Genomic DNA, 24,041 nt, shown 5'->3' with positions numbered 1-24,041 from the left:
CTTGTGTTAGAATTACCTTTAGTTGTATAGAAACAGATTATGATAAGCTTAAATGGACTAAAAAGGGACTTTATTTTTTTATTATTATGAAATGTATTTAGAAACTGATTTGACAAAGCCTTAAACACAGGGGATAAACAAAATATTTACGTTCATATTTATGAGTTTATGCACCCCAAAACTTGTTTCTGCAAGCTTATTTAAGGTAAATTCAGGTGTCCTTCCAAAAAGGATCCTTGGAATTCAAATTATTTAAAGGCATCCAAAACCACACATTAAAAACAAAACACAATTTGCTCCTGATCCATGCAATGTTCTCACCTTTTTCCCGCCTTACCTGTTTGCATCTCTGCAATTGGGAAAAAAAAAAGGTTAGGGTTAGGGAATGACTACTAAGTACTAAGCTACATTTTATTCTGTTTTGTACCCTTGCAGAATATGCAACATTTTAAAGGTGCCCAAGAATGCTTTTTCACAAGATGTAATATAAGTCTAAGGTGTCTCCTGAATGTGTCTGTTAAGTTTCAGCTCAAAATACCCCATAGATTTTTTTTTTATTAATTTTTTTAACTGCCTATTTTGGGGCATCATTAACTATACCCTGATTTTGGCAGCGCCGCCCCTTTAAATCGTGTGCTCCCTGCCACACGAGCTCTCGACTATATTACAGTGCATTTACAAAGTTCACACAGCTAATATAACCCTCAAATGGATCTTTACAAGATGTTCGTCATGCATGCTGTATGCATGCTTCGAATTATGTGAGTAAAGTATTTATTTTGATGTTTATGTTTGATTCTGTATGAGTCTGAGGCTATGCTCTGTGGCTAACGGCTAATTCTATACTGTTGGAGAGATTTATAAAGAATGAAGTTGTGTTTATGCCTTATACAGACTGCACATGTTTAAAAATGAAAATAGCGACTGTTACGTAACAGTCGGTGTTATGTTGAGATCTGCGTGTTTTCCGGAAGTCTTTTAAACAAATGAGATTTATATAAGAAGGAGGAAGCAATGAGGTTTGAAACTCATTGTATGTCTTTTCCATGTACTGAACTCTTGTTATTTAACTATGCCCAGATAAATTCAATTTTTGATTCTAGGGCACCTTTAATAATTTTAACAAAATAAGAGGGGTAATAAAAATGGCATGTTTTTATTTAGTACCGTCCTGCTTAAGATTTCACATAGGGTAACAGATGTTTACATAATCCACAAGACAAAATGACTACATTTATAAAAAGTTGGCCCATTTAAAAATTTACATACCCTTGAATCTTAACTGTCCTGTCATTATCTGGATGATCCACGACTGTTTTCATGTTTTGCAATATTTGTGAGTCCCTTGTAACTGTAAAAAAAAAAAAAAAAAATAATTGCGACTTCTTATCTCACAATTCTGACTTTTTTTCCTCTCAATTGTGATATTTAAACTCAAAATTGCTAATTATATTTACATCATGAGTTTATTTCACAATTCCGACTTTTTTTCTGGAAAATTGTGAATTTATATCTCACAATTCTGACTTTATAACCTCGCAATTCTGAGAAAAAAAGTTGCAATTATCTTTTTTTGTGTTACATACTTATTAATATTCCAAAGTATTCTAAGGTATTTAGATTAAGTTACAAAACTTGGGTAATCTAACAAAATACGTAACACATTACTTTTTAAAGCATGTATTTTGTAATCTGTAGTGAAACAGATTTTAATAGTAACCTACCCAGCCCTGTCTTATAGTATTATATAGCTCTCCATGTGAAGCATATCTTAACTTAATTCAAGCCACACAACATTCCTGTCATGTCAGCCGTTATGTGCTCACAGCTCGCACTCTTTAATCTTGCGTAAATTTGGCACGCTGTATATCTAAAGTGCAAAAGAAACTACGTCGTAGTTAGTCAAGTCATGAAAAAAACACAATCACAATATATAAGGCACAAGCTGATAATTGTATATAATACACAAATGGATTATATTTAAATGCATAAAATAACTCATTTTACATTCTGGCATTCATGTGCGACTTTCGCTCTTATTCACATTCTTGCACATGGGGATTCAAAAAAATGAACACTTTTCCCCCCTATTTACCGAGTTTAGGTATGCAAGAACTGTTATAATTAATTTATTTTAACAACTAATAGAAAGTGAATCATTCAGTGTTTTCTTTTTCGCAAGTTTTTGAAACAGACCTTACAGTCTAGCTCAGAATTGTTGAAGAGCTCAATGATTATATAAAATTCAGTGAAGATTGAGTAATGTATGTAGCTATCTGCATGTCTCATCCATGAAGATGCAACAATGGAGAACCAGAACCAAGCTGACTGAGCTAGTGTGAGCCCCTTTATTAATATGCCTGGAGGTTAATTAATATGTGGAATAATACAAAAATTGTCAAATACACTCAGTATTCCGTGATCTAATTCACTACTATCTCAATTACAATTAAGTAGAAATGAACTGTATTCATTTGTGTTGCAGACACTAAAACGCTATTTCCCTGCACTGAAATTTTGGACAGTGAGGCACAACAAAAAGATCAGTTGGTCATTCAAAGAATTTTGAGAGGTACACAAATGTGCCGAAATGCCATCCGTTGACGTTAGAGCGGCTAGCCTGGGGTGCGTTTCTCAAAAGTATTGTTAGCCAACTATGGTCACAAGTTCTCTTGAATTGTGTTTGTATTGACAAAACTTGCGACCATAGTTGGCTTCAGTAAATGCACCCCTGGTTGGAGATATCGGTCTTGAATTACAGAGGCATGATCTGTGCTATGCTATGTATTACTAGAAATATGACAATGAAATGCCTAGGCTGAAAGATGTAGTGGGTAGGCTGCCTTGAGGCTGTGAACAAGAGGTTGTGTTGGAAGTGGTCAAATTTGTGAGCTATGATCCAGAACGGGTATTAATTAAGTTTTGAGCAGCTCCATGTTCTCATTGAAGAGCTGCCAATCAGTCAGGCATGGCTGCAGAGTCTGCAGATCCTCTCCAGGTTTCTGTTGCCCAAAGTGTATTCAGAGAAAACTTCCTTCAGAAATACATTCATAGAATTCATTCATATTTTAATTCATATAATTTCCATCAACGCTTGGTTGTAAAACTTAATTTTTCAGACAAAATGAACCCTATGCTTCATGCTGTGTCTGTGTGAGACTGTTGATTACTTTGCTTAAAGTCAAGTCATCCCCTTTATTTATATAGCGATTTTTACAATGCAGATTGTGTTAAAGCAGCTTTACAGTGATAGAGGGAACATAATTTTGGCTGTACAGCAGCTCTAAAAGAAAATGGTGTTATTGCCCACTTTAAGTAAGTTCAGCATTGATTCATTCTGATGTCAAAATCATTAATTATTAATTTAGCTTATTCATCTATACAGCGGCTATGGAGAAAACAGTGATGTCATCGTCCAGCTCAGTTCAGTTCACATATAATGGTGTCAATACAGGCAGATCAAAAACATTGTTGAATATCAAGTGTCCCCAACGAAGCAGTTCAAGATGAAAATTATCCCATGATTTACTCCCCCCTCAAGCCATCCTAGGTGTAAATGATTATCTTCTTTCAGACAAACACAATCAGAGTTTTAATAAAATATATCCTGACTTTTCCAAGGCCTACTGAAGCAAAGCAATGGGTTTTCATAAGAAAAATACTAGCTTCCGCAACAGCCCTGCGGTTCTGAGTTTGCTTAGGCTGTGCGCTTTTCTGTCCACATGTGTTGTTTTGTGTGCGGTGCATGGTCTTGATCCCGGCATTTGGTCTAGTTTAGTTTTGGTTCTGTATTGGACATTCATGCTTTGTGTGTTTGTCTTCTATTGTGAGCGCATGGGATTGGCAGTCTTGTTGTGCGACTTGTGCATGTAGATGGGGGTACACTTTTTGGGCCTGCCAGTATTTGAGAGGGTCCTTACTTTGAGGGAGGTATGCATCATTGATGTATCTCCTGACCTCTATGGTGGCATCAGCATTATAGCTATTGTGTCTCACTGACCCGGCTATCCAGGAGTTCCCACAGGTAATCTGAGGATGGTGGATTCTGAGCTGCCTGAGATGATGATACTTCTGCTTGTGAAGCATGCTCACTGGTTAGCTGGACTGAAGCACATTCACCCGTCAACAGTCATTCTCCTTCACGGGCATTATCCTGGTTGACAAACCCAAGGGTCTTAAATCTGGGGTCTAGGAATGTGGCCAGTGCAAGCACACAGATGGATTCAGCAGTACTGCACAGCTTGTTGATGTACTGCTGAAGAGCCATCCCTAAGGATGAAGCAGATGCATTTCTTGCCAGGGCTGTTTTGCCACCTTGTGCTGAATCATCCTAATGATTCGGATGATATTTGAAGCTGACACTCTCTTCTCCCCAGAGAGCTCTTTAGCAGCATACTTGAAGGTTGCCAGTACTTCAAGGCTTACAGAAATTGTCAAAATCAGCACTTAAAATTGGCATGATGTCACTTGTCAAACTAGGAAAAGCAGCACCAACAGGCTCTCCGAGGTCAAAGAGTCTTTGCAGCATATTCACATTTGCATCCTTTTTTGGGCAAGGATTAGCTTTTCAGTGGCCTTAGTGCTATAATAATAATAATAATAATTTTTATTTATATAGCACCTTTCCAGAGCTCAAGGATGCTTTACAGTGAACAATTAACAGGGAAGAGATAATACAAGTAGACAATGATGAGAAACAATAATGGAAGTATACAGAAAAATAGAGTCAAGTACAAAATTACAAAACAGGACTTAAGAGACATAACATTCAGAGAAATATTAGTAATAATGCAGAGTAATCAATTAATCAAATCAGGGGTATAACATTCAGAAAACAGGTGAGTTTTGAATAATGATTTAAATTCAGAGATATTATTGACACAACAGAGTGAGTGCTGCTCCTGAAAAAAAGACACCACTCTTCTGGCTCTGCTACAGATGTTATTCGCTAATTCAGATGACATTTTTCACTTTATCTTCTTATTTTGGACACACTTCCAAGACATAGTAGCCTATGTACCACACTGCACCAAATATCAAAGCACCACACTGGTTCAGAGTTCAGATGGTTACAGTATATTGTAGATGTAGACACAATTCAAAAGTATTTGTTTGGAGTTGGCCTTAAAGGGTTAGCTCACCCGAAAATGAAAATTCTGTTATTAATTACTCACCCTCATGTCGTTCCAAACCCGTAAGACCTTCAGTCATCTTTGGAACATATATTAAGATATTTTTGATGAAATCCGAGAGGTATCTGACTCCTCCATAGAGAGCAATTTAACCACCACTTTCAAGGTTCAGAAAGGTACTAATTTTTCATAATTTCCATCAATTAAATTTTTTTCACTGACGAAAATGAGATTAAATAACTAAATAAAAACCAGTTTTGAATGGCAAAAGCTATGATAAACTTTTGAAGTTTTCGTCAATGATAAAATTTGATTAAAATGTTATTGAGGAACAAGTTTAGGAAGAGATCCAGTTTTTCTACATTTGAATAGTAATGTCCTGATCTACCCAGCAAGACATAAGTTGACATTTCTCATTACATGTTAAAAAATGTAAACATCTGGGAGAAAGAGAAGAGCAGACATATGGATGAATCTGAAAAAGTGTGAAGACGAGAGAGAGCTCAATTCAGTCTGGTTTTATGTGTGTATACAGAAAGTCGCCTCTCACACAGTGCACAAGTAGTGAACTGAGTTTTCTTTTGCATCTTTCTGTGCTTGAACAGACAAATTCACACAAAATTATGTCAATGTCAATTTTTGCGATTATTCACGTTTTGTCGTTTATGTCTTAAGTGAACAGAAACAGAAAATCGGATGTGTATCAGTGAATTAGATCCTTGCATTAGAGGGATGGTGACAGTTAAGGGGTTACAGTGAGAGCAGTCTAATAACATGCTGCTGTCATTTATGGTAATCAAACAACAACAGAAAAAGAAAAATGACTCAATGTTAACTGAATAACTATAATAGCTTTATTAAGGATTAATCTATATTATTTATACAAATGTCTGCTTGAAAGAATGAATAACATTGTATGCAATTTGCTATAACAAATGCAGAGGCCTATATCATTAATTAAAAACAAAACCATGTACTTGTTTCTTTATGAGAGGTAGCTGGGTCATTCAGTGTCAATTCAACCAGAGGTCCCCAGCTCAAATTTTTTATTTTGTTAGTATTTTTCTTTGGAAAGACAAACATAAATAGTGATGAAAGCCAAAATATTAAATGTCACAGATGTATATTTACTGAGTAATCCGCTATTTTGTAGAGGGGTGGTCAAAATGACAATTTTCACCTGAGATTTGGAGCTAATTTATAGGGGTATAAAATGACTTCAGTAAGATGGCAGCTCCTTTTGGTATCTTCATTTTAAAAGCTCTTGATGGTTCAATCCCAGAGATATGGACATGTAAATGTGGCTCCATGAGTAAACATTTTCAGTGTCAAAAACCAAATGTTGGTCACTTTGTATATAGCTGATACTTCTTTCCATTAAAGAGGAATATCTAAAGAACAAATAACGTTGAAACTAGAAAATGTATCTATTTTTTTTCTATCACATAGTCTGTCTGAGTGCCATAAATACTCTTTTTCCAAAGTTGTCATGCCTGTAACTCTAAAAGTATTCAAGATGTCTTAATATCCTTCTAGATTCTAATTATTAATAAACTTTTATTTTGGGACTCCATGTCCAAATTGTTTGGGAAGTTTCTGAAATTTGGTTGTTTTGACACAATGACCCAACTTTATTTAATTTTAAGATAAAGTTTGAGATAAAGATAAAGGTTCCTGAGTTTGTTTTTAATGACACCCATTTGACTGAACAGCCTTTCTACCTCAGCATTTTAGTGTGGGAGGGAGAGGGCAGAAACTGTAGCTGAAGCTAAGTCTTTTTATGGGTTTATACCTGCTAAATCCCTATTTTTATTAATTTTAGCCCAGAATGCCAATGTGTTTGTTGTTTCCTCCCCTTTCTGAAGGTAAATAGACCTCCACTGATTAATAATTTTATCAGTTGTGGCCAGGCAATATCCTAGGAGGTTTGCAAATTTTGCCAGGCTCTTGTTGTGGTTTAGAGTCTCCTCCACTTTGAATAAAAACATTTGCTGCAGTATCTCCATATTATTTGGGAACCTTGCTCTAAGTTCTTTTCCTAAGGAGATGGTGTAGCTCACACATCTTCACACACAATCCTCCTCCTTGGGAGAGATGTTCAGCTCTGCTGCCTTGGACTAAAATATATAGCCAAGGTATGGCTTGGGAGAAATGTGTCCATCTGTTGGTTCTTAAAGGGCATCAGTTTTTGTCATTGGGTTAATGACTCTGCTGCAGACAGTCTTTATAAGCCTCAATAAACAGTCAAGCAGCTTGAGCGGATCCAATACAATTTTAACTCCTCCCACTGATCCACAATTCTGGACACAGCTGGCTCTATGGAAAGCCAGTATGTGGCACATACCTTTCTTATCAGTAAAGGCTTCTCCGCACAGTTTGTTGTCTGAAAGACAGTCTTGTTTGCCTCTCTGCACTTTGGAGAAATAGACAGCCAATTATATGTTTCTCTAACAAATTCCACACTACTAGGAAGAGTGTTTTTGGAGGCAGAGCTTACAGGTAACTATAGTGAGTGATACACACAGCGGATGAGGACTAGATGTTTAAGACCAGATGTTTCTCCTCCCTCAGAATTTTGTGCACACCATTGTACACTTACAGAAGCATCATCTGTGCCAATTCCAAGCAAGTCCCAAGGCCACACTTCCCAAGAAAAGCTAGAACTTGGCTATTGATCCAGCATCACCTTCCTCCAGCTCAACAAGGACTAGGTAGGTGGCCACCACATTTGCCTTGTACTCACTAAAATTCAGAATTACGATCCCAAGGTACTTTGAGACACTTACATCGGTACATTCATCAAGAATGAACGTACCGATGGCTGTATTTTCAGTCACCAGTCTTTTAATTAAATATGGTGCCAACACCCCAATGATAATTTCAGTACATTTAGTGCGGTGCATCTTAAAATGTTTGGCTGCACTGGAATCTGGAAAAGCAGCTTTGCATGCCTTACCAATGTGGTCACAATTGAGAATGGAACAGTGCTCTGCAATAGCCATTGCTGCCTCTGCCTGTTTTGAAGAGTCTGTGTTTTTGGAGCAAATTTCAATGTAGATTGCTTTGCTTGATTATAAGGTTTGGACTTTTCATTGTGCTTCTGAGTTGATGCATGCTTTTGATGCCATCTCTGTCCTCGTATTTCATGATGCTACAAATGATATCCAACTGTAAAAAAAAAAAAAAACATTGTTGAAAGAGTCAGAAATTAGATTGGAAGTACAGAGTTGTTGCTATTCAGCATCATAAAACAACGTCCCGTCTCGTCTCATTGGTGTAAACTGACAACTTTCAGAATGCTGCAGACCGTAGCATTGCAAGGAGTTGCAGGTTTCAACTCGTCTCATTACTGGGCTTCCCATGCTTCAAGGCTTGACAGCTTCTACTACTGAAATACTGAATCTACTACTTTAGAATGCTGAACCATAGCCAGCCACTCAAACATGACATAATTTACAGGGTAAACTGGGATGTGTGGGAACCCTGAATTAAGCTCTATTGTAGAGATGGTCATAGAGCCTCTTGACTTTTTTGATCATGCCTTTTGAGTCCAGCTCTATGATGTCTTTCTAGACATATTTAAATGTCAGTTTAAATATATAATGCACCATAAATTTGAGACATATTATTGTTTCTAAAAGCAATGTTAACAGTACAAATTTAAAATATTACATTATTTTTGTATTATAAATCTGTAGGGTGAATTCACAAAGGCAATAGGAGCTCTGTCATCTCCTCCTGTCAAGAAGTGAGCCATTGCTGAATGTTTAATGAGCTCTTTAAGACTGAAGTGGGAAACAAGCCTGCCTTACAGCTGCTGAAGGAAGAAGTTACCTCATATATGGCAGCAGTTTCACTGGATTTTAAGTCACCTGCATGGTAGATAACCAATTAGCCTAAATATCCCTATGTTGATGTATTAGCAAAGTCCTACCTGGCTGTATCTGCTACCTCTGTCCCTAGCACAAGAAATTGTTAGTGCCAGCATCTGCCCTTTGTGCAAATAATGCGGATGTAAATTTTTCTAGAAAAAAAAGAAAGAAAAAAATACAATGAATTGCAGTACATGCTGGGACTTGTTTCACAGTCAAAGAAATTATAAATACCACTGTTTAACTCTAATTACTATAACTACCACTGTTCACTGTTCCCAATCCAGAGCAATTCAGTATTGTTATGAACTTTTAGAGGTCTATGGGTTAGAACATAACATTTAGTTGTTAATATTGCTGTGATGGTGGAGGCAGTAGCAAAGACCAGGCACAAAAAAACAATTAAACCCAACTGAATGATTTATTTTTTTCAAGCCGAGAAGAAACTAAACAGTGTGTATGAGCTATTTACAATGTGTGATTTAGAAAACAAAAATAAAGAAAATACACTAAACTAAGGGTGCTTTCACACTTGGTTTGATTGCCTGGACCGAACCCGAGTACGATTGCTCCCCACTGGACTGTGTTCATATTATATTATTTGGGTCCGATCAGTGGTTTGTTTGCATCATCAAACCAGCAGCTGTTTACTCCGTTGCTTTGTAATGATGGTACAGGAGAAGGCAAAATGCATAACATTGCTCTCCCCACTTTTATATTTTTGTTTTTGAACCTTTGGTTTTGTTCATAATGGCACTTGCGTCTATCTGCCATGAATGTAGAACACTAAAGGCAAGCAGAAATGAGATAACTGCTTGCAACACGTCAGTCACGCTCATTGGGAAAATGAAACACACATTTTTATCAAATAATACGGCATTAACAGCGGTTCACTTTCACAATTTGGTACGTTTGCATTCATATCAGAAATGAACCGTACCCCAGACCACCCTTTTTAAGCGGACTCGGGTACACTGCAAAAAATGCTGTTCTTACTTAGAATTTTTGTCTTGTTTCTAGTCAAAATATCTTAAAGTTCTTAAACCAAGAAGCATTTTCTTGACAAGTACAAATTATTTTCTTGTTTTCAGGAAAAACAAATCAAAATTAAGTGAGTTTTTCCTTAAAACAAGCAAAATAATCTGCCAATGGGGTAAGCAAAATAATCTTAGTCCAAACTGAAAACAAGATTATATATCTTATTCTTGGTTTGAAATAAGATACTTGTCAAGAAAATGCTTCTTGATTTAAGAACTTTAAGATATTTTGACTAGAAACAAGACAAAAACTCTAAGTAAGAACAGCATTTTTTGCAGTGTACGGTTCGTGGGTGCACAACCGAGTTCAGAAGACAGTGTTCACATCATCCAAACGTACCGAACTCTGACATCAATTGAACCCGGGTATGCACCAAAAGTGCTAATGTGAAAGCACCCTAAAGGGGAAAAGGAATGAGGGTGGTGCCAAATTAAATAATTAAAAAAAAAAAAAAAAATCCTCAAAACCCTCTAACTTTGCTAACCAAAGAAAAATGTGAAAAACAAACCCGAAATCTTCGGTGCATACGACGCCACAAACAATCTACAATGAATACAAAACAAAATTACAAAGAGGGCGCTCACCCTAGAGAAAAGACAGTCAGGCCAGTCCAGTGCTGCTTCAGCATGAGCTCTACCTAAGCAGAACATGCACGCGTTGTGTGCATCGGGGAACTCAATTGGTCCTCTGCACACGCTACTCTCCTTTATCGCCATCTTTGCAATCGCAACAGGAATGGTTTGAGGGCATCATTCTTTTAAAGTGTCTTCAACGGCAAGAAGAAAAAATATTTTGATGCTTTTTGCTTGTTTGTGAAGGAGAAGATTCTGATGCAATGACGGTGAGCTCCGAGCTGTACAGGTGCTGGTCATATAATTAGAATATCATCAAAAAGTTGATTTATTTCACTAATTCCATTCAAAAAGTGAAACTTGTATATTATAGTCAAGTCAAGTCACCTTTATTTATATAGCACTTTTTACAATGCAGATTGTGTCAAAGCAGCTTTACATTGATAACTGGTACATAATTTTTGATTAAAGAAATAGTGTCAATGCAGGCAGATCAAAGCACTGTTGAATAAATGTCAAGAATACTGTTGAATATCAAATGTCAAGTCAAATGTCAAATATTATATTCATTCATTACACACAGACTGATATATTTCAAATGTTTATTTCTTTTAATTTTGATGATTATAGCTGACAACTAAGGAAAATCCAAAATTCAGTATCTCAGAAAATTAGAATATTGTGAAAAGGTTCAATATTGAAGACACCTGGTGCCACACTCTAATCAGCTAATTAACTCAAAACACCTGCAAAGGCCTTTAAATGGTCTCTCAGTCTAGTTCTGTAGGCTACACAATCATGGGGAAGACTGCTGACTTGACAGTTGTTCAAAAGACGACCACTGACACCTTGCACAAGGAGGGCAAGACACAAAAGGTCATTCCAAAAGAGGCTGGCTGTTCACAGAGCTCTGTGTCCAAGCACATTTATAGAGAGGCGCAGGGAAGGAAAAGATGTGGTAGAAAAATGTGTACAAGCAATAGGGATAACCGCACCCTGCAGCTGGAGTCAGTGCTTCAAGAACCACTACGCACAGACGTATGCAAGACATGGGTTTCAGCTGTCACATTCCTTGTGTCAAGCCACTCTTGAACAACAGACAGCGTCAGAAGCGTCTCACCTGGGCTAAAGGCAAAAAGGACTGGACTGCTGCTGAGTGGTCCAAAGTCATGTTCTCTGATGAAAGTAAATTTTGCATTTCCTTTGGAAATCAGGGTCCCAGAGTCTGGAGGAACAGAGGAGAGGCACACAATCCACATTGCTTGAGGTCCAGTGTAAAGTTTCCACAGTCAGTGATGCTTTTTGGTGCCATGTCATCTGCTGGTGTTGGTCCACTGTGTTTTCTGAGGTCCAAGATCAACGCAGCCATATACCAGGAAGTTTTAGAGCACTTTATGCTTCCTGCTGCTGACCAACTTTATGGAGATGCAGATTTCATTTTCCAACAGGACTTGGCACCTGCACACAGTGCAAAAGCTACCAGTACCTGGTTTATGGACCATGGTATCCCTGTTCTTAATTGGCTAGCAACCTCGCCTGACCTTAACCCCATAGAAAATCTATGGGGTATTGTGAAGAGGAAGATGTGATATGCCAGACCCAACAATGCAGAAGAGCTGAAGGCCACTATCAGAGCAACCTGGGCTCTCATAACACCTGAGCAGTGCCACAGACTGATCGACTCCATGCCGCATTGCTGCAGTAATTCAGGCAAAAGGAGCCCCAACTAAGTATTGAGTGCTGTACATGCTCATAATTTTCATGTTCATACTTTTCAGTTGGCCAAGATTTCTAAAAATCCTTCCTTTGTATTGGTCTTGAGTAATATTCTAATTTTCTAAGACACTGAATTTGGGATTTTCCTTAGTTGTCAGTTATAATCATCAAAATTAAAAGAAATAATCATTTGAAATATATCAGTCTGTGTGTAATGAATGAATATAATATACAAGTTTCACTTTTTGAATGGAATTAGTGAAATAAATCAACTTTTTGATGATATTCTAATTATATGACCAGCGCCTGTATAGTGGAAGGCTCCGCCCCCAGCTTGTGCGCTTGCACGTCATTGGCCTGTTTATTTAACTGGCACGATGCAATTAGGTTTCAGTATTTGTGAAAGGAAGATAACCCCCATAGCGTAGTAAAGCAATGTCAATAGACTGACTCGAAAGGGAACACTTGATAACTGCAGGCAATATGTATATCACACAACCTGCTTAGTGCTTACCTGTTCATTCCCCAAAAAATAAAGAACAGTTAACTCTTAACAACAGAATACAATCATATTTGTTTCAGTTAGAGACCAAACTATAGGCCTACTGAATTTTTGGTAAGAAAAAGCACCACATATGCACAAGTGAAGAGTAGGCCTATACACATTAGACTTTTGCGCCATGTTTTGGTTTGTAACTTCACAAAACATTAGTAAAGTTATCGATATTTGAGGATCCAATTGCGTTCCATTGATAATGTAGTGTTTGAAAATGTTGGCTAGTCAAACCAATGTAAACTTGATCTAGGATATGGTGGGTAGGGACAATAAGTAGAGACCAATCAACCACTGTTAAAATTTTACGCCCTTGAATTGAATTCAAGGGATCGCTCAGATGGACAGGTCTACCATTTACTGTGCACCATAGAATAGGACGCCAAACACTGAAAAAGATATCGCTGGAAGATCATCATTCTTCCACCAGGATTTTATTACTTTTCACTTATTCAATGTTATTATAATAGTTTAAGTATGCCACTTAGGTGTGAAATCATTAGAAATGATGGAAGAGGACGGAAGAGCATAAAAACTATTCTATTCTGAGCTTCATTAAAGCTCAGAGAGACATCAACATGGATATTTTCCCCCAGGGACATCTGGTTGAGTTGACACAGAATTACCTATTTACAGTGCCATGCGAAAGTTTGGGAACCCCTTGCAGAATCTGTGAAAATGTGGAAAAAAATAATAAAAAATAACATGCATTTTGTATGATCTCTTTAGTACTGTCCTGAGTAAGATATTTTACATTAAAAAAAAATAGCTGCATGTTCACCTGTGCATTCTCTTACTAAAGATGAATCAAATACTGCAGTGCAATATTCATTATTTTATTCAGTTTGTCTTTTTATTTTTAGTTTTGCATTTACAAATCAGCATTTCACTGCAAAACAGAAGTTGAATTAATATTTTGATTCCAACATATCAATATGGGCCGTTCTACAGAATTGGTGCAAACTGCTTTTTTTAAAAAGTAGCAAAAATGTATTTACAAGTCTGATGTAAACAAAATCTTAAGTCAATATAACCCTTCTTAAAAGTGCCATCGAATGAAAAATTGAATTTACCGTGGCATAGATGAATAACGAGTTCAGTACATGGAAATGACATACAGTGAGTCTCAAACTCCCGCGCTTAATCGGTGCAAATGTAATTATGGCTCAAAATAGGCAGTTAAAAAAATTTATTTAAAAAAATCTATGGGGTATTTTGAGCTGAAACTTCACAGACACGTTCAGGGGACACCTTAGACTTATATTACATCTTTTGAAAAGGGATTCTAGGGCACCTTTGAGTTATTTATTATTGTGTTTCAGTAGTGACATTTTCTGAAAATAGAATTTGAGAATTAACTGCACAATTACTAGAAATGAGTACCTTGGATATTATTTAATTTGCATACATAAAAAAATTGTGGAAAAAGATCAATTGTTTTTAAGATGTTTTCCAACTCTGACCTTGAACCAATTCTGTAGAATGGCCATACATGAAATGGAGTGACACCTATGCACAATGGAACACCTTGAGAAGAAAATCCAATTTGTCCCACATTCATCTGTGGCGTGAACGTAGCCTTAATTTCACACAGATACGTATTTTCTGATGCCATTTTAAATCGCTGAGCCATTTGAAACTTTTTCCACATAAAGAACACGAATAGGGTCTCAAATCTGTGTGACTTTTCAGGTGTATCTGTAAGTGTGCCGGCAAAATAAATTTTTTATCACACTGATCACAATTAAATGTCTTTCCTCCAGAGGGAATTTGCAAATGTCGTTTCTTGTCTCTTTGATATGTGAAACTCTTCTTACGCTGAAGACATGTGAAAGGCCTCTTTCCACTGTGAAGTCTCATGTGAGTTTTAAGCTTCCCTTCACTTGTAAAACTATTTCCACAGTGATGGCATATGAAAGGCTTCTCCCCTGTGTGAGTTATTACATGATTCTTAAGCCGATTAATGTCTGTAAAACTTCTTCCACACTGATGGCATATAAAGCAGTTCTCTCTGGAGTGAATCCTCATGTGTCCTCTAAGGTTTTCTCTACATCTGAAACTTTTTCCACACTGAACACATGTGAATGGCTTCTCTCCAGTGTGAATCCTCATGTGGGTCTCAAGGGTCTCTTTACGGCTAAAACTCTTTCCACACTGACCACATACGAACGGCTTTTCTCCAGTGTGAATGTTCATGTGATACCTAAGGCCTAGTTCCCGTGTGAAGCTCTTCCCACACAATTTGCAGGTGTAAGGCTTCTCTCCGGTGTGAATTCTTAAGTGCTTTTTAAGGTTTCCATTTTGAGTGAAAGTCTTCCCACACTGTTGGCAGGTGAAAAGGCCCTCTCCAGTGTGAATTCTCATGTGTTTTTTAAGATTTCCCTTTCCACTGAAATTCTTCCCACACTGCTGGCAGTTGAAAACACTCTCTCCAGTGTGAATTCTCATGTGGACTTGAAGGTTTCCTTTTTGAGTGAAACCCTTTCCACATTGTTGACAGATGTAAGGCCTCTCTCCAGTGTGAATTCTCGTGTGAACATTAAGGTTTCCTTTTTCATTGAAACTCTTTCCACAATGTTTGCAGGTGTGAGGCTTCTCTCCATTGTGAATTCTTATGTGTACTTTTAGGTTCCCACGTTGATCAAAAGTCCTTCCACACTGATGGCAGGTGAAACACTTTTTAACTGCTGTCTTTTTAGCTCTTTTTTGCGAGGTCTTTTCAATCAGTGTAGATTTTTTTCCAGTCATGAAATCATGTTTTTCATCAATTTCATTCTGCTCTTGACCCTCCTCTTTCAGCACCATCAAGTCTAAGGTGAAAAAAGACAAAAACAAGTTAACACATCTTACATTCTATATCCAATAAAGCAGTGGTTTTCAATACTGGTCCTAGGGACCCTCTGTTCTGCACATTTTGTATGACTTATTTAATCTGATCACCAGTTCTTTAGGAGAGAGCTTCATGAACTGAACGGAGTGTATCAGATACGACACGACAGGATTGAAAACCACTGCAATAAGTTATTAAAACAGTCGAAAGGGAACATCTAGGTTATGTGCGTCACCTTCAGACAATTAGAATCTGAGGACATGCATTGCTAGCATCTATTTATGCCTTCGTTAACGTGCTATGCTACGTCATCAAGTGGCGTGGTAACTAAATACATTTTTTAAATACAGAGATGGGAAGTGTGGAGTACTTTTTCCACCTGGGCAGGAACAGCAATCAAAGAAACAAAGTTAAACAAGACGTCATGCTGTCTCTCTCTTCTGCAAGCAATTTCCATTTCCTGTGATGCTTGGACATTGAGAGCAACACAGTCATACATTACGATAACCTGCCACCACATATCTTCACAATGGGAACTTGTCTAGCACGTTCTGCAGATTAGTGCAATGTTTGACAATCACTCTGGAGCAAAAATGGCAAATTTGCTAAATAATGTGATGACTCAATGGGGAATAGAAGACAAAGATCCTGAACTGGTGACTGACAATGCATCTAACATATCAGTAGCTGCAGAGATGGCCAAATTAGTTTACGTGAGATACTTTGTGCACTATTTGTACCTGGCTGCTCAATGTGCTCTGAAGTTACCGGCAGTTTCCCAACTTCTCGAAAGAGTTCAGAGCATCACAACATTTTTAGTTTAAAATTTTAATAATTTCAGTAAACGAGGCTTTGGCAGTTTGATGCATGCTTCGAACTACTGATTCAAAACGAAAGATTCGTAAAGCTTCAAAGGTTCATGAAGCAGTGTTTTGAGATCGCCCATCACTAGATTTTTTTTTTTTTTGGGGGGCCGCACAAAAAGTATTTACGCTGCTTCATAACATTAAAGGTGCCCTAGAACGTTCTTTCACAAGATGTAATATAAGTCTAAGGTGTCCCCTGAATGTGTCTGTGAAGTTTCAGCTCAAAATACCCCATAGATTTTTTTAAAATTTTTTAACTGCCTATTTTGGGGCATCATTAACTATGCACCGATCCAGGCTGCGGCCCCTTTAAATCTCGCGCTCCCTGCCCTCCTGAGCTCTCAACTATAATACAGTGCATAAACAAAGTTCACACAGCTAATATAACCCTCAAATGGATCTTTACAAGATGTTCGTCATGTATGCTGCATGCATGCTTCAGATCATGTGAGTACAGTATTTATTTGGATGTTTACATTTGATTCTGAATGAATTTGAGGCTATGCTCCGTGGCTAAAGCTAACATTACACACTGTTGGAGAGACTTATAAAGAATGAAGCTGTGTTTATGCATTATACAGACTGCAAGTGTTTAAAAATGAAAATAACAACAGTCTTGTCTCCGTGAGTACAGTAATAAACAATGGTAACTTTAGCCACATTTAACAGTACATTAGCAACATGCTAACAAAACATTTAGAAAGACAATTTACAAATATCACTAAAAATATCATGATATCATGGATCATGTCAGTTATTATCGCTCCATCTGCCATTTATCGCTATTGTTCTTGCTTGCTTACCTAGTCTGATGATTCAGCTGTGCACAGATCCAGACGTTGGCAACGACTGACTGCCCTTGTCTAATGCCTTGAACATGGGCTGGCATATGCAAATATTGGGGGCGTACATATTAATGATCCCAACTGTTACGTAACAGTCGGTGTTATGTTGAGATTCACCTGATTTTCGGAGGTCTTTTACACAAGAAGGAGGAAACAATGGTGTTTGAGACTCACTATATGTCATTTCCATGTACTGAACTCTTGTTATTCAACTATGCCAAGGTAAATTCAATTTTTGATTCTAGGGCACCTTTAAGGTTGAACCACTGTAGTTACATGAACTGTTTTAAATATGTCTTTAGTAACTTTGAGCATCTGAAAGTGTTGATTATCTTGCTGTAAATGGAGGCCTCACTGAGCCATTGGATTTTATCAAAAATATCTTAATTTGTGTTCTGAAGATGGACGAAGGTCTTATGGGTGCGGAACAACAACTAACTCTTTAAGCCCCAGGTATACTTCATTTTCTGTGTTAATTCGTTACATTTATATAGCACTTTTCTCTGCACTCAAATCGCTTTATAAATGGAAGGAGGGAATCTTCTCAACCACCACCAATGTGACAGCAGCCATACTGCAACCAGAATGCCCACCACACACCAGCTTATTGATGGAAAAGAGAGTGATGAAGCCAATCAGTTTATATATGGGGTTGATGGACAGAGGCCAATGGGCAAATTTGGCCAGGACACCAAGGTTAAGACCCTGATATACTTCAAACGAAGTTCTTTTTCGTTCTTCGTTTAGGGTTAAAACGAAGTTTGAAATACGTAAGCAGCGATATACTGTAATCGAACATCTGACACCACCCACACTGCTGAGAGCGGTGTTTAGATGAATATGTAAATATGTGCAGTGCACTTTCTTCTCAGTAACAAAATAAACCACAAAAATGCGGAAACAGCGAGCATTTTTATAGAAAGCATAAGAAAAGCATCTGATCATAACATGTATGTTAGTTAGCACAAGCTCTGCAAATTAGCACTCCAGTCACGTCACGTTTATTTTTATAGCACTTTATTCAATAGACTGCTTAAAAGCAAGCAGCTTTACAGTATCAAACATGAAAAACAGTGTCAGTGACTCATTTCATCAGAAGCACAACTTCATTTTGTACTGTAAAGTGGCTATCTAACGTGTTCATTTTTTCAACCGCAGACATCTTACCTCAATGAACTCAACAGATGAAATGAGTCAGAGAAGACTTCCACGTTAAAGAAGGCAGAGCCTCAGCGCACACCTCCTGTTACATAATCGTCACAGACCAATGATAGTACGAAGGTGTTTTGCAGCTGGAGCGAACTTTTCCTGAAAGTTCGCTTTGGCAAGCCGTTTCGAACTCCCAAAACAAACTTCATTTTGGCCTGATTTTGTTCGAAATTACGTCACATCAGCTCTTCGATTTCATTTGAAGTATATCTGGACCTTTACGCCCCTATTCTTTTTCAAAGGACATCCTGAGATTTTTAATGACCAGAGAGTCAGGACCTCAGTTTAACATCTCATTCATCTCAAGTCTGCACGAGCCTTTCAAGGTATACTCCTTGGCCGTGAGCATTGAAAGACACGTTCGGTGCGTGCGCTCTAGTGACGGACTTTTGTTCTAAAGCGTTCAAATCACTCACACATGCAACGTTGTGCTTGCACCATTCATCTAAGTATCTAAAGCTCAAAGTATTCTTCGGCTGTCCATATTCCAAACACTGACCACTTGATGTAATTTTCATCATCAGAAGGTTCCGAGGACATCCACGGACACAGAAATTGGGCTGCATGTGCGGGGACGTCCTCAGACCCTCCTGATGATGAAAATTACGATCAGTGTTTGGAACGTGGACAGCCAAAGTATATTTTGAGCTTTAGATACTGAAAGCACTCTGTTTATTGCTTGTAATTAGTGCTGTCAAAATTAACATATTTATGCATACAATTTATTTTTTTCAGTTTAACGCATTGAAAATATTTAACGCAATTAACACCGCATAATTTTTTCCCCATCATCCTTTTCCTGGCATTACATTATATGATTATAATGATATATGACAAATGGATTTAAAACCATTAAAGCGTGACAAGACACATAAACACCTCAAGACACAAACTTAGTGCAGTACTGGCACACGCTGTCTGTGAATCTCCTGTTTGTGTGACAGTAACATGACTTGTGTGCACCGAAAGCCACTTCAGACAGCGCTTGCATGGACAAAAACAAGCAAAAGTATGCCAAAATGTCCATTTTGTCAAGTCTCCTTGTAAGCATAGTCTTAAATGAGTTCAATGAAGTAAAGAGTTGTAAAGAGAATGTAAAGAGTTGTGAGAAAATGGGATACATGTCAGATCTGCATCATGTTCGGCAGCAAAGTCACAGCAGCCTTATAAATCAGTTGCTTTGATGCCTGTCATTAATGTTAATCGAAGAACAAAAGAAAAATCACACTGCTATTGAATGAATAACTTTTGTAGCTTTAATAAAGATTGATATATATTTAATTTATAATTTATGGAGTGAAGACTGAAGTGTTCAATAATTCAATTTTTGTAAATTTCCTACCTGTTAGACCTACCTGAAAAAAAAAATCTTAGAGCACTGTTTCCAAGCTTACATGGGTCAAAACCATTTTTTTTTTTTTTTTTTGCATTTTGCCAGGTAATTTACAAATCTGAACCGGTCTGACTGGGCCAATAGAAAAAAACTGAGCGCTGATATTAAAGGCACAGCAAATTGTGACATTTATTACAGTGTGTTTGCGTGAGGATTGTTTTAAGTTTCCTTAAATTAAAAGTTATCTTCAGTAGCAGTATTGATATCAGTGATACTGACCTTCATTCATAAAAAAAAGATGCCATTAAACAAAAGTTTAAAATATACTGTTTGTTGTTTCTACATTAATTTGGAGATTCAATGTGAAATGAAAACGTGATATATATATATATATATATATATATATATATATATATATACACACACATGCGCATCACAGCCATCTGAATTGTAATCAAATTGAATCCTGAGGTGCCTAGACATTCCAACCCATACTGCCCAAGAATCGACCCACTACATGTCAAATAAAACTGCTTTAAATAGGAAACTCTTGAGATTCTTCTAAAACATTATTCATTTCTGTAGACAATTTGACTTAGTTCAGATTTTGAGAATTGAACAAACCTATTTGTTTCTCAGTATCTTCTTGTTTCACTCTGAATGCTTCTTCAATCTTCATTTCTTCACTCTCCTCTTTAACAAACGCCATTTTGTACATCACGTGGATCTCAGTTGTATCACAAAGAGTTTTCCGGTGTGTTCGGATCCTCTGTCCTGTTTAAGATGAGAATAAATAACAGAAAGAAAAATAAATCAAAGCTAAATCTTTGGGTGTGTCTCAATCAGCTCCTTAGTTTAGTAGTCAGCGCACTGGTAAGGGAGTCAGTCAGAGTTAGAGTTAATAGTCTTTGTTAGATAAGGCGGGTCCACACTGTGTGATTTTGGCCACGATTTGGTCTTCTGAGACAAATTTTGAGAATCCTAAAAGATTCCTATAATCCTAGGCAAAAATCTGTAGTCTTTGATCACTAGTTTGACATGTTCACCGACAGCCGATTAATGACCGCTGCAATCAAATTTCACCTCAGACGAAATTCTGGCAGTGTCAGAAGATTTGGCGCACAGTCCTGCAATGTGACTTCTCCTATGACAAATGTCAAATTGTCTTCATTTTTCAAGATAAGACGTGATCAAAATTAATGCTAGAGATTTCTTTGTTAGCCATCATTTCAGTACCGTGTGTAATGCAGCTCACAGTCACCGAATGTATGGGTTGATGATGTAAAACTCTGGACAAGTTTTCATGGGCAAGTCCGTTTTTAATGCGTCTTGACTGTCGTACAGTCTGACATTAATGACAGCTGAGATCCCACAGTGTGACATGAGGATCATGTTCGTACAGTCTGACGAGCAACAATCGTAAAGAACTATTATAAATCGCACAGTGTGCACCCAGCTTTAATTGGGCAATTGTGGCCTTACGGTTAGAGAGGCGGACCCGAAGGTCACGGGTTGAGTCTCAGTATCGGCAGAAAATGTAGGTGGGGTAGTGAATGAACAGCGCTCTCTTCCACTCTTTTTACTCACAACTGAAGTGCCCTTGAGCAAGTCACCTAACCCCCAAACGCTACCCAGGCGCCACAGCAAAAATGGCTGCCCACTGCTCTGGGTGTCTGCACTTGGATGAGGGCACAAATTCTGATTATGGTACACCATATTATGGTACACCATGCTTGGCCACACGTCATGTCACTTTTCAAAAAATAAAAAATAAAAAAGTGGTATTTATTGATTTGATAATATTACATATGGCTCCGATTTGTAACATAAATGAATTTCCGCCACCATTGTCAATGAATGGTTGCCAATTTCGAAAACAAAAAATTAAACTTAAAAGGTGCAGTATATAAGATTTCTGTCCGCTAGAGGCCTGTTCAAAACAAAGACAAAGCTTGATGACGTCAAGTTTGAGCGTGGAATCTTGGGACGTGTGGTATTCACCTCACAGCCTGTGGAAAAGAATCGGGATAGTACTTGGGAAGAAATCATGTTCATGGATGCGATTATTAATGTTACTGTAGTATGAAGCAGAGAAGGACCGAGTGTTGTGGGAGCTGAACGAGGCTGCTGGAGCGATTGCGCAACACATGCCTCACAAGCAGCTGAACTTTTATTATGCCGCAGTCGCCGGCGCCGCTTCTCCAGTCATAAGTATGAGGTAACACAGCTCTGTTTATCATATTAGATACATTTGAGAGTGTTGAAAATGATGTTATAACGTTACTCTGTGCGTTCGCTCGGTGGCTGCTGTGAGACACTGTTACACACTGCAGTAAGATAGATCAATTTTAGCATATCATATTAAATACTGGATGGCTTGTGTTGATAAATGGCATGTGATTAATTTTAAAACGTATTGTATGATGGAGAAAATGCTGTATTACTCTGACTAAAAATAAAGCTGCATCTGGTTATGCTATGTCAGCTACTTGACAAAATAGTGTTTTTCTCTGAGGCATGGTAAAGCATGGTACTCGCTAAAATCAAGAAAATGTAAACAATAAGACTAAACGTGTTGTGATATATAACAATAATTAGTTTTCTGTCTATAAATATATTAAAACAGTTGTTCCCTTGCCTATTAAAACATGTAAATATTAAAGCATCTTTGGTGTTTCCATGGTTTCTACAAAATAAAACCTTAAACCGAAGGTAACGCGGGTATGACGCAATTGACAGGCGACTCCTCACACGTCTTGGTTCAAATTGCAATTTTCTAATTAGGATTTACAAATAGTTGGAAACATTTGGGATATTGTAAGTACTCAAGTTAACAAAATACATGACACTGGCCTAGTGGTTTTTGGATATTTTACTGCAAAAATCTTACATATTGCACCTTTAATGTTAGTTGAACAAAAAGCATCAATATTTCAAATGGTTTATGTGATTCCACATCATTTGTGTAATTTTCCATTTTTATATGCAACATTATGTGAGCAAACCACTTGAGGGTGAGTAAATGATTAATAAATACTAATTTCTGAGTGAAATACCCCTTTACTAATAGCTACCGATAACAACGGTTAACTAAGGAAGTTGATACTTTAAAAAAAAAAAAAAAAAAAAGTTTATTTTTTTAATCGCTAAACAAATATATAAAGCAGACTAACTGCCAGTCTCGCTATTTAATTCGTATTGGCTGATTTTCAACCAGTGTACTCAATGATGGTCAATTATTGTTTTGCTTTCTCGGTAATTGAAAGTAAACAAGCAGTGTTGTGACCCGGAGGCGCAAGAGAAAAGGCTAAAATGTTGTGTTTGAAGATTTATATTACATTAGGGACGAATCTACAATTATCAACCAAGAAAATGAGACGCACCTTTTCTGTTAACGTTAACTCGAGAGGATGCGCTTTAGTCACTTATAACTAAAAATAACGCTAGTGAATGTTTCAGCATTAATGTTACTTTGAATAATAAGTCATTAATTTTATCACACTTTCAAAAACTATAAAATTGTCTGAACAGCTTGTATGTATTTAAACACATTAAAAGCTTAAAAACACAAACCTTTCTTCAGACACTGGAGCGCGGCGCAGCCTTATGACGTGTTATTCTTCTGTGGATTTACTGGCGAGTTGCAAACCGACTAAAAGGGTGCATACCGCCACTGATGTGCTGGAGTGTGACAAAGAGCTCATTATCGCCCTTATATATAATAGAATACATTCTACCAGTTTCTGGTCCAATATTTAACATATTGCATAAAGGGAATTATGTGCTTCCTAAAGCTTGTAACACACTTATAAGTTTTTTCCTGTTCATATTTGGCAAATGGCAGTTTGTTACATTATATCAAAATATGTTTTACATTTTCAATTTTCTGACATATAGACCTGTGTTGTATCTGCCCATAATGTGAAGTGTAGGCCATTCTTAAATTTGCTTTTCAAAAAACGCACCAAATAATTTTTAAAAAGTGGCTTGATATTGAAAAAAGTTTCCGATCCTTGGTATAAATGGTTTCTGCACTCAAATATGACTGTTTTGTCTTTAAAGTCCCCCTGAAATC

The 24,041-nt window shown here is 37.3% G+C and overlaps 2 protein-coding genes across 2 annotated transcripts in view; one reads left to right on the top strand and one right to left on the bottom strand.

Annotated features, from left to right (window-relative positions):
• LOC125245792 (gastrula zinc finger protein XlCGF57.1-like) overlaps positions 1 to 24,041 on the top strand; it is a 90,487-nt gene that overhangs the window by 4,883 nt on the left and 61,563 nt on the right. The window lies entirely within an intron of this gene.
• LOC125245824 (gastrula zinc finger protein XlCGF57.1-like) lies at positions 13,608 to 23,658 on the bottom strand. Its single transcript, XM_048156606.1, has 3 exons — positions 23,540 to 23,658; positions 20,591 to 20,740; positions 13,608 to 15,693 (listed from the first exon to the last, which is right to left on the bottom strand). Exons 2-3 carry the CDS (start codon positions 20,682 to 20,684, stop codon positions 14,441 to 14,443), a joined length of 1,347 nt encoding a protein of 448 aa, XP_048012563.1. The 5' UTR covers positions 20,685 to 20,740; positions 23,540 to 23,658; the 3' UTR covers positions 13,608 to 14,440.

The sequence above is a fragment of the Megalobrama amblycephala genome, linkage group LG14 (genome assembly GCF_018812025.1).
Source record: "Megalobrama amblycephala isolate DHTTF-2021 linkage group LG14, ASM1881202v1, whole genome shotgun sequence".
NCBI classification, from domain to species: Eukaryota; Metazoa; Chordata; class Actinopteri; order Cypriniformes; family Xenocyprididae; genus Megalobrama; species Megalobrama amblycephala.
Note: the sequence above shows the minus strand (reverse complement) of the source record. Positions and strands in the feature narration are given on the sequence as shown.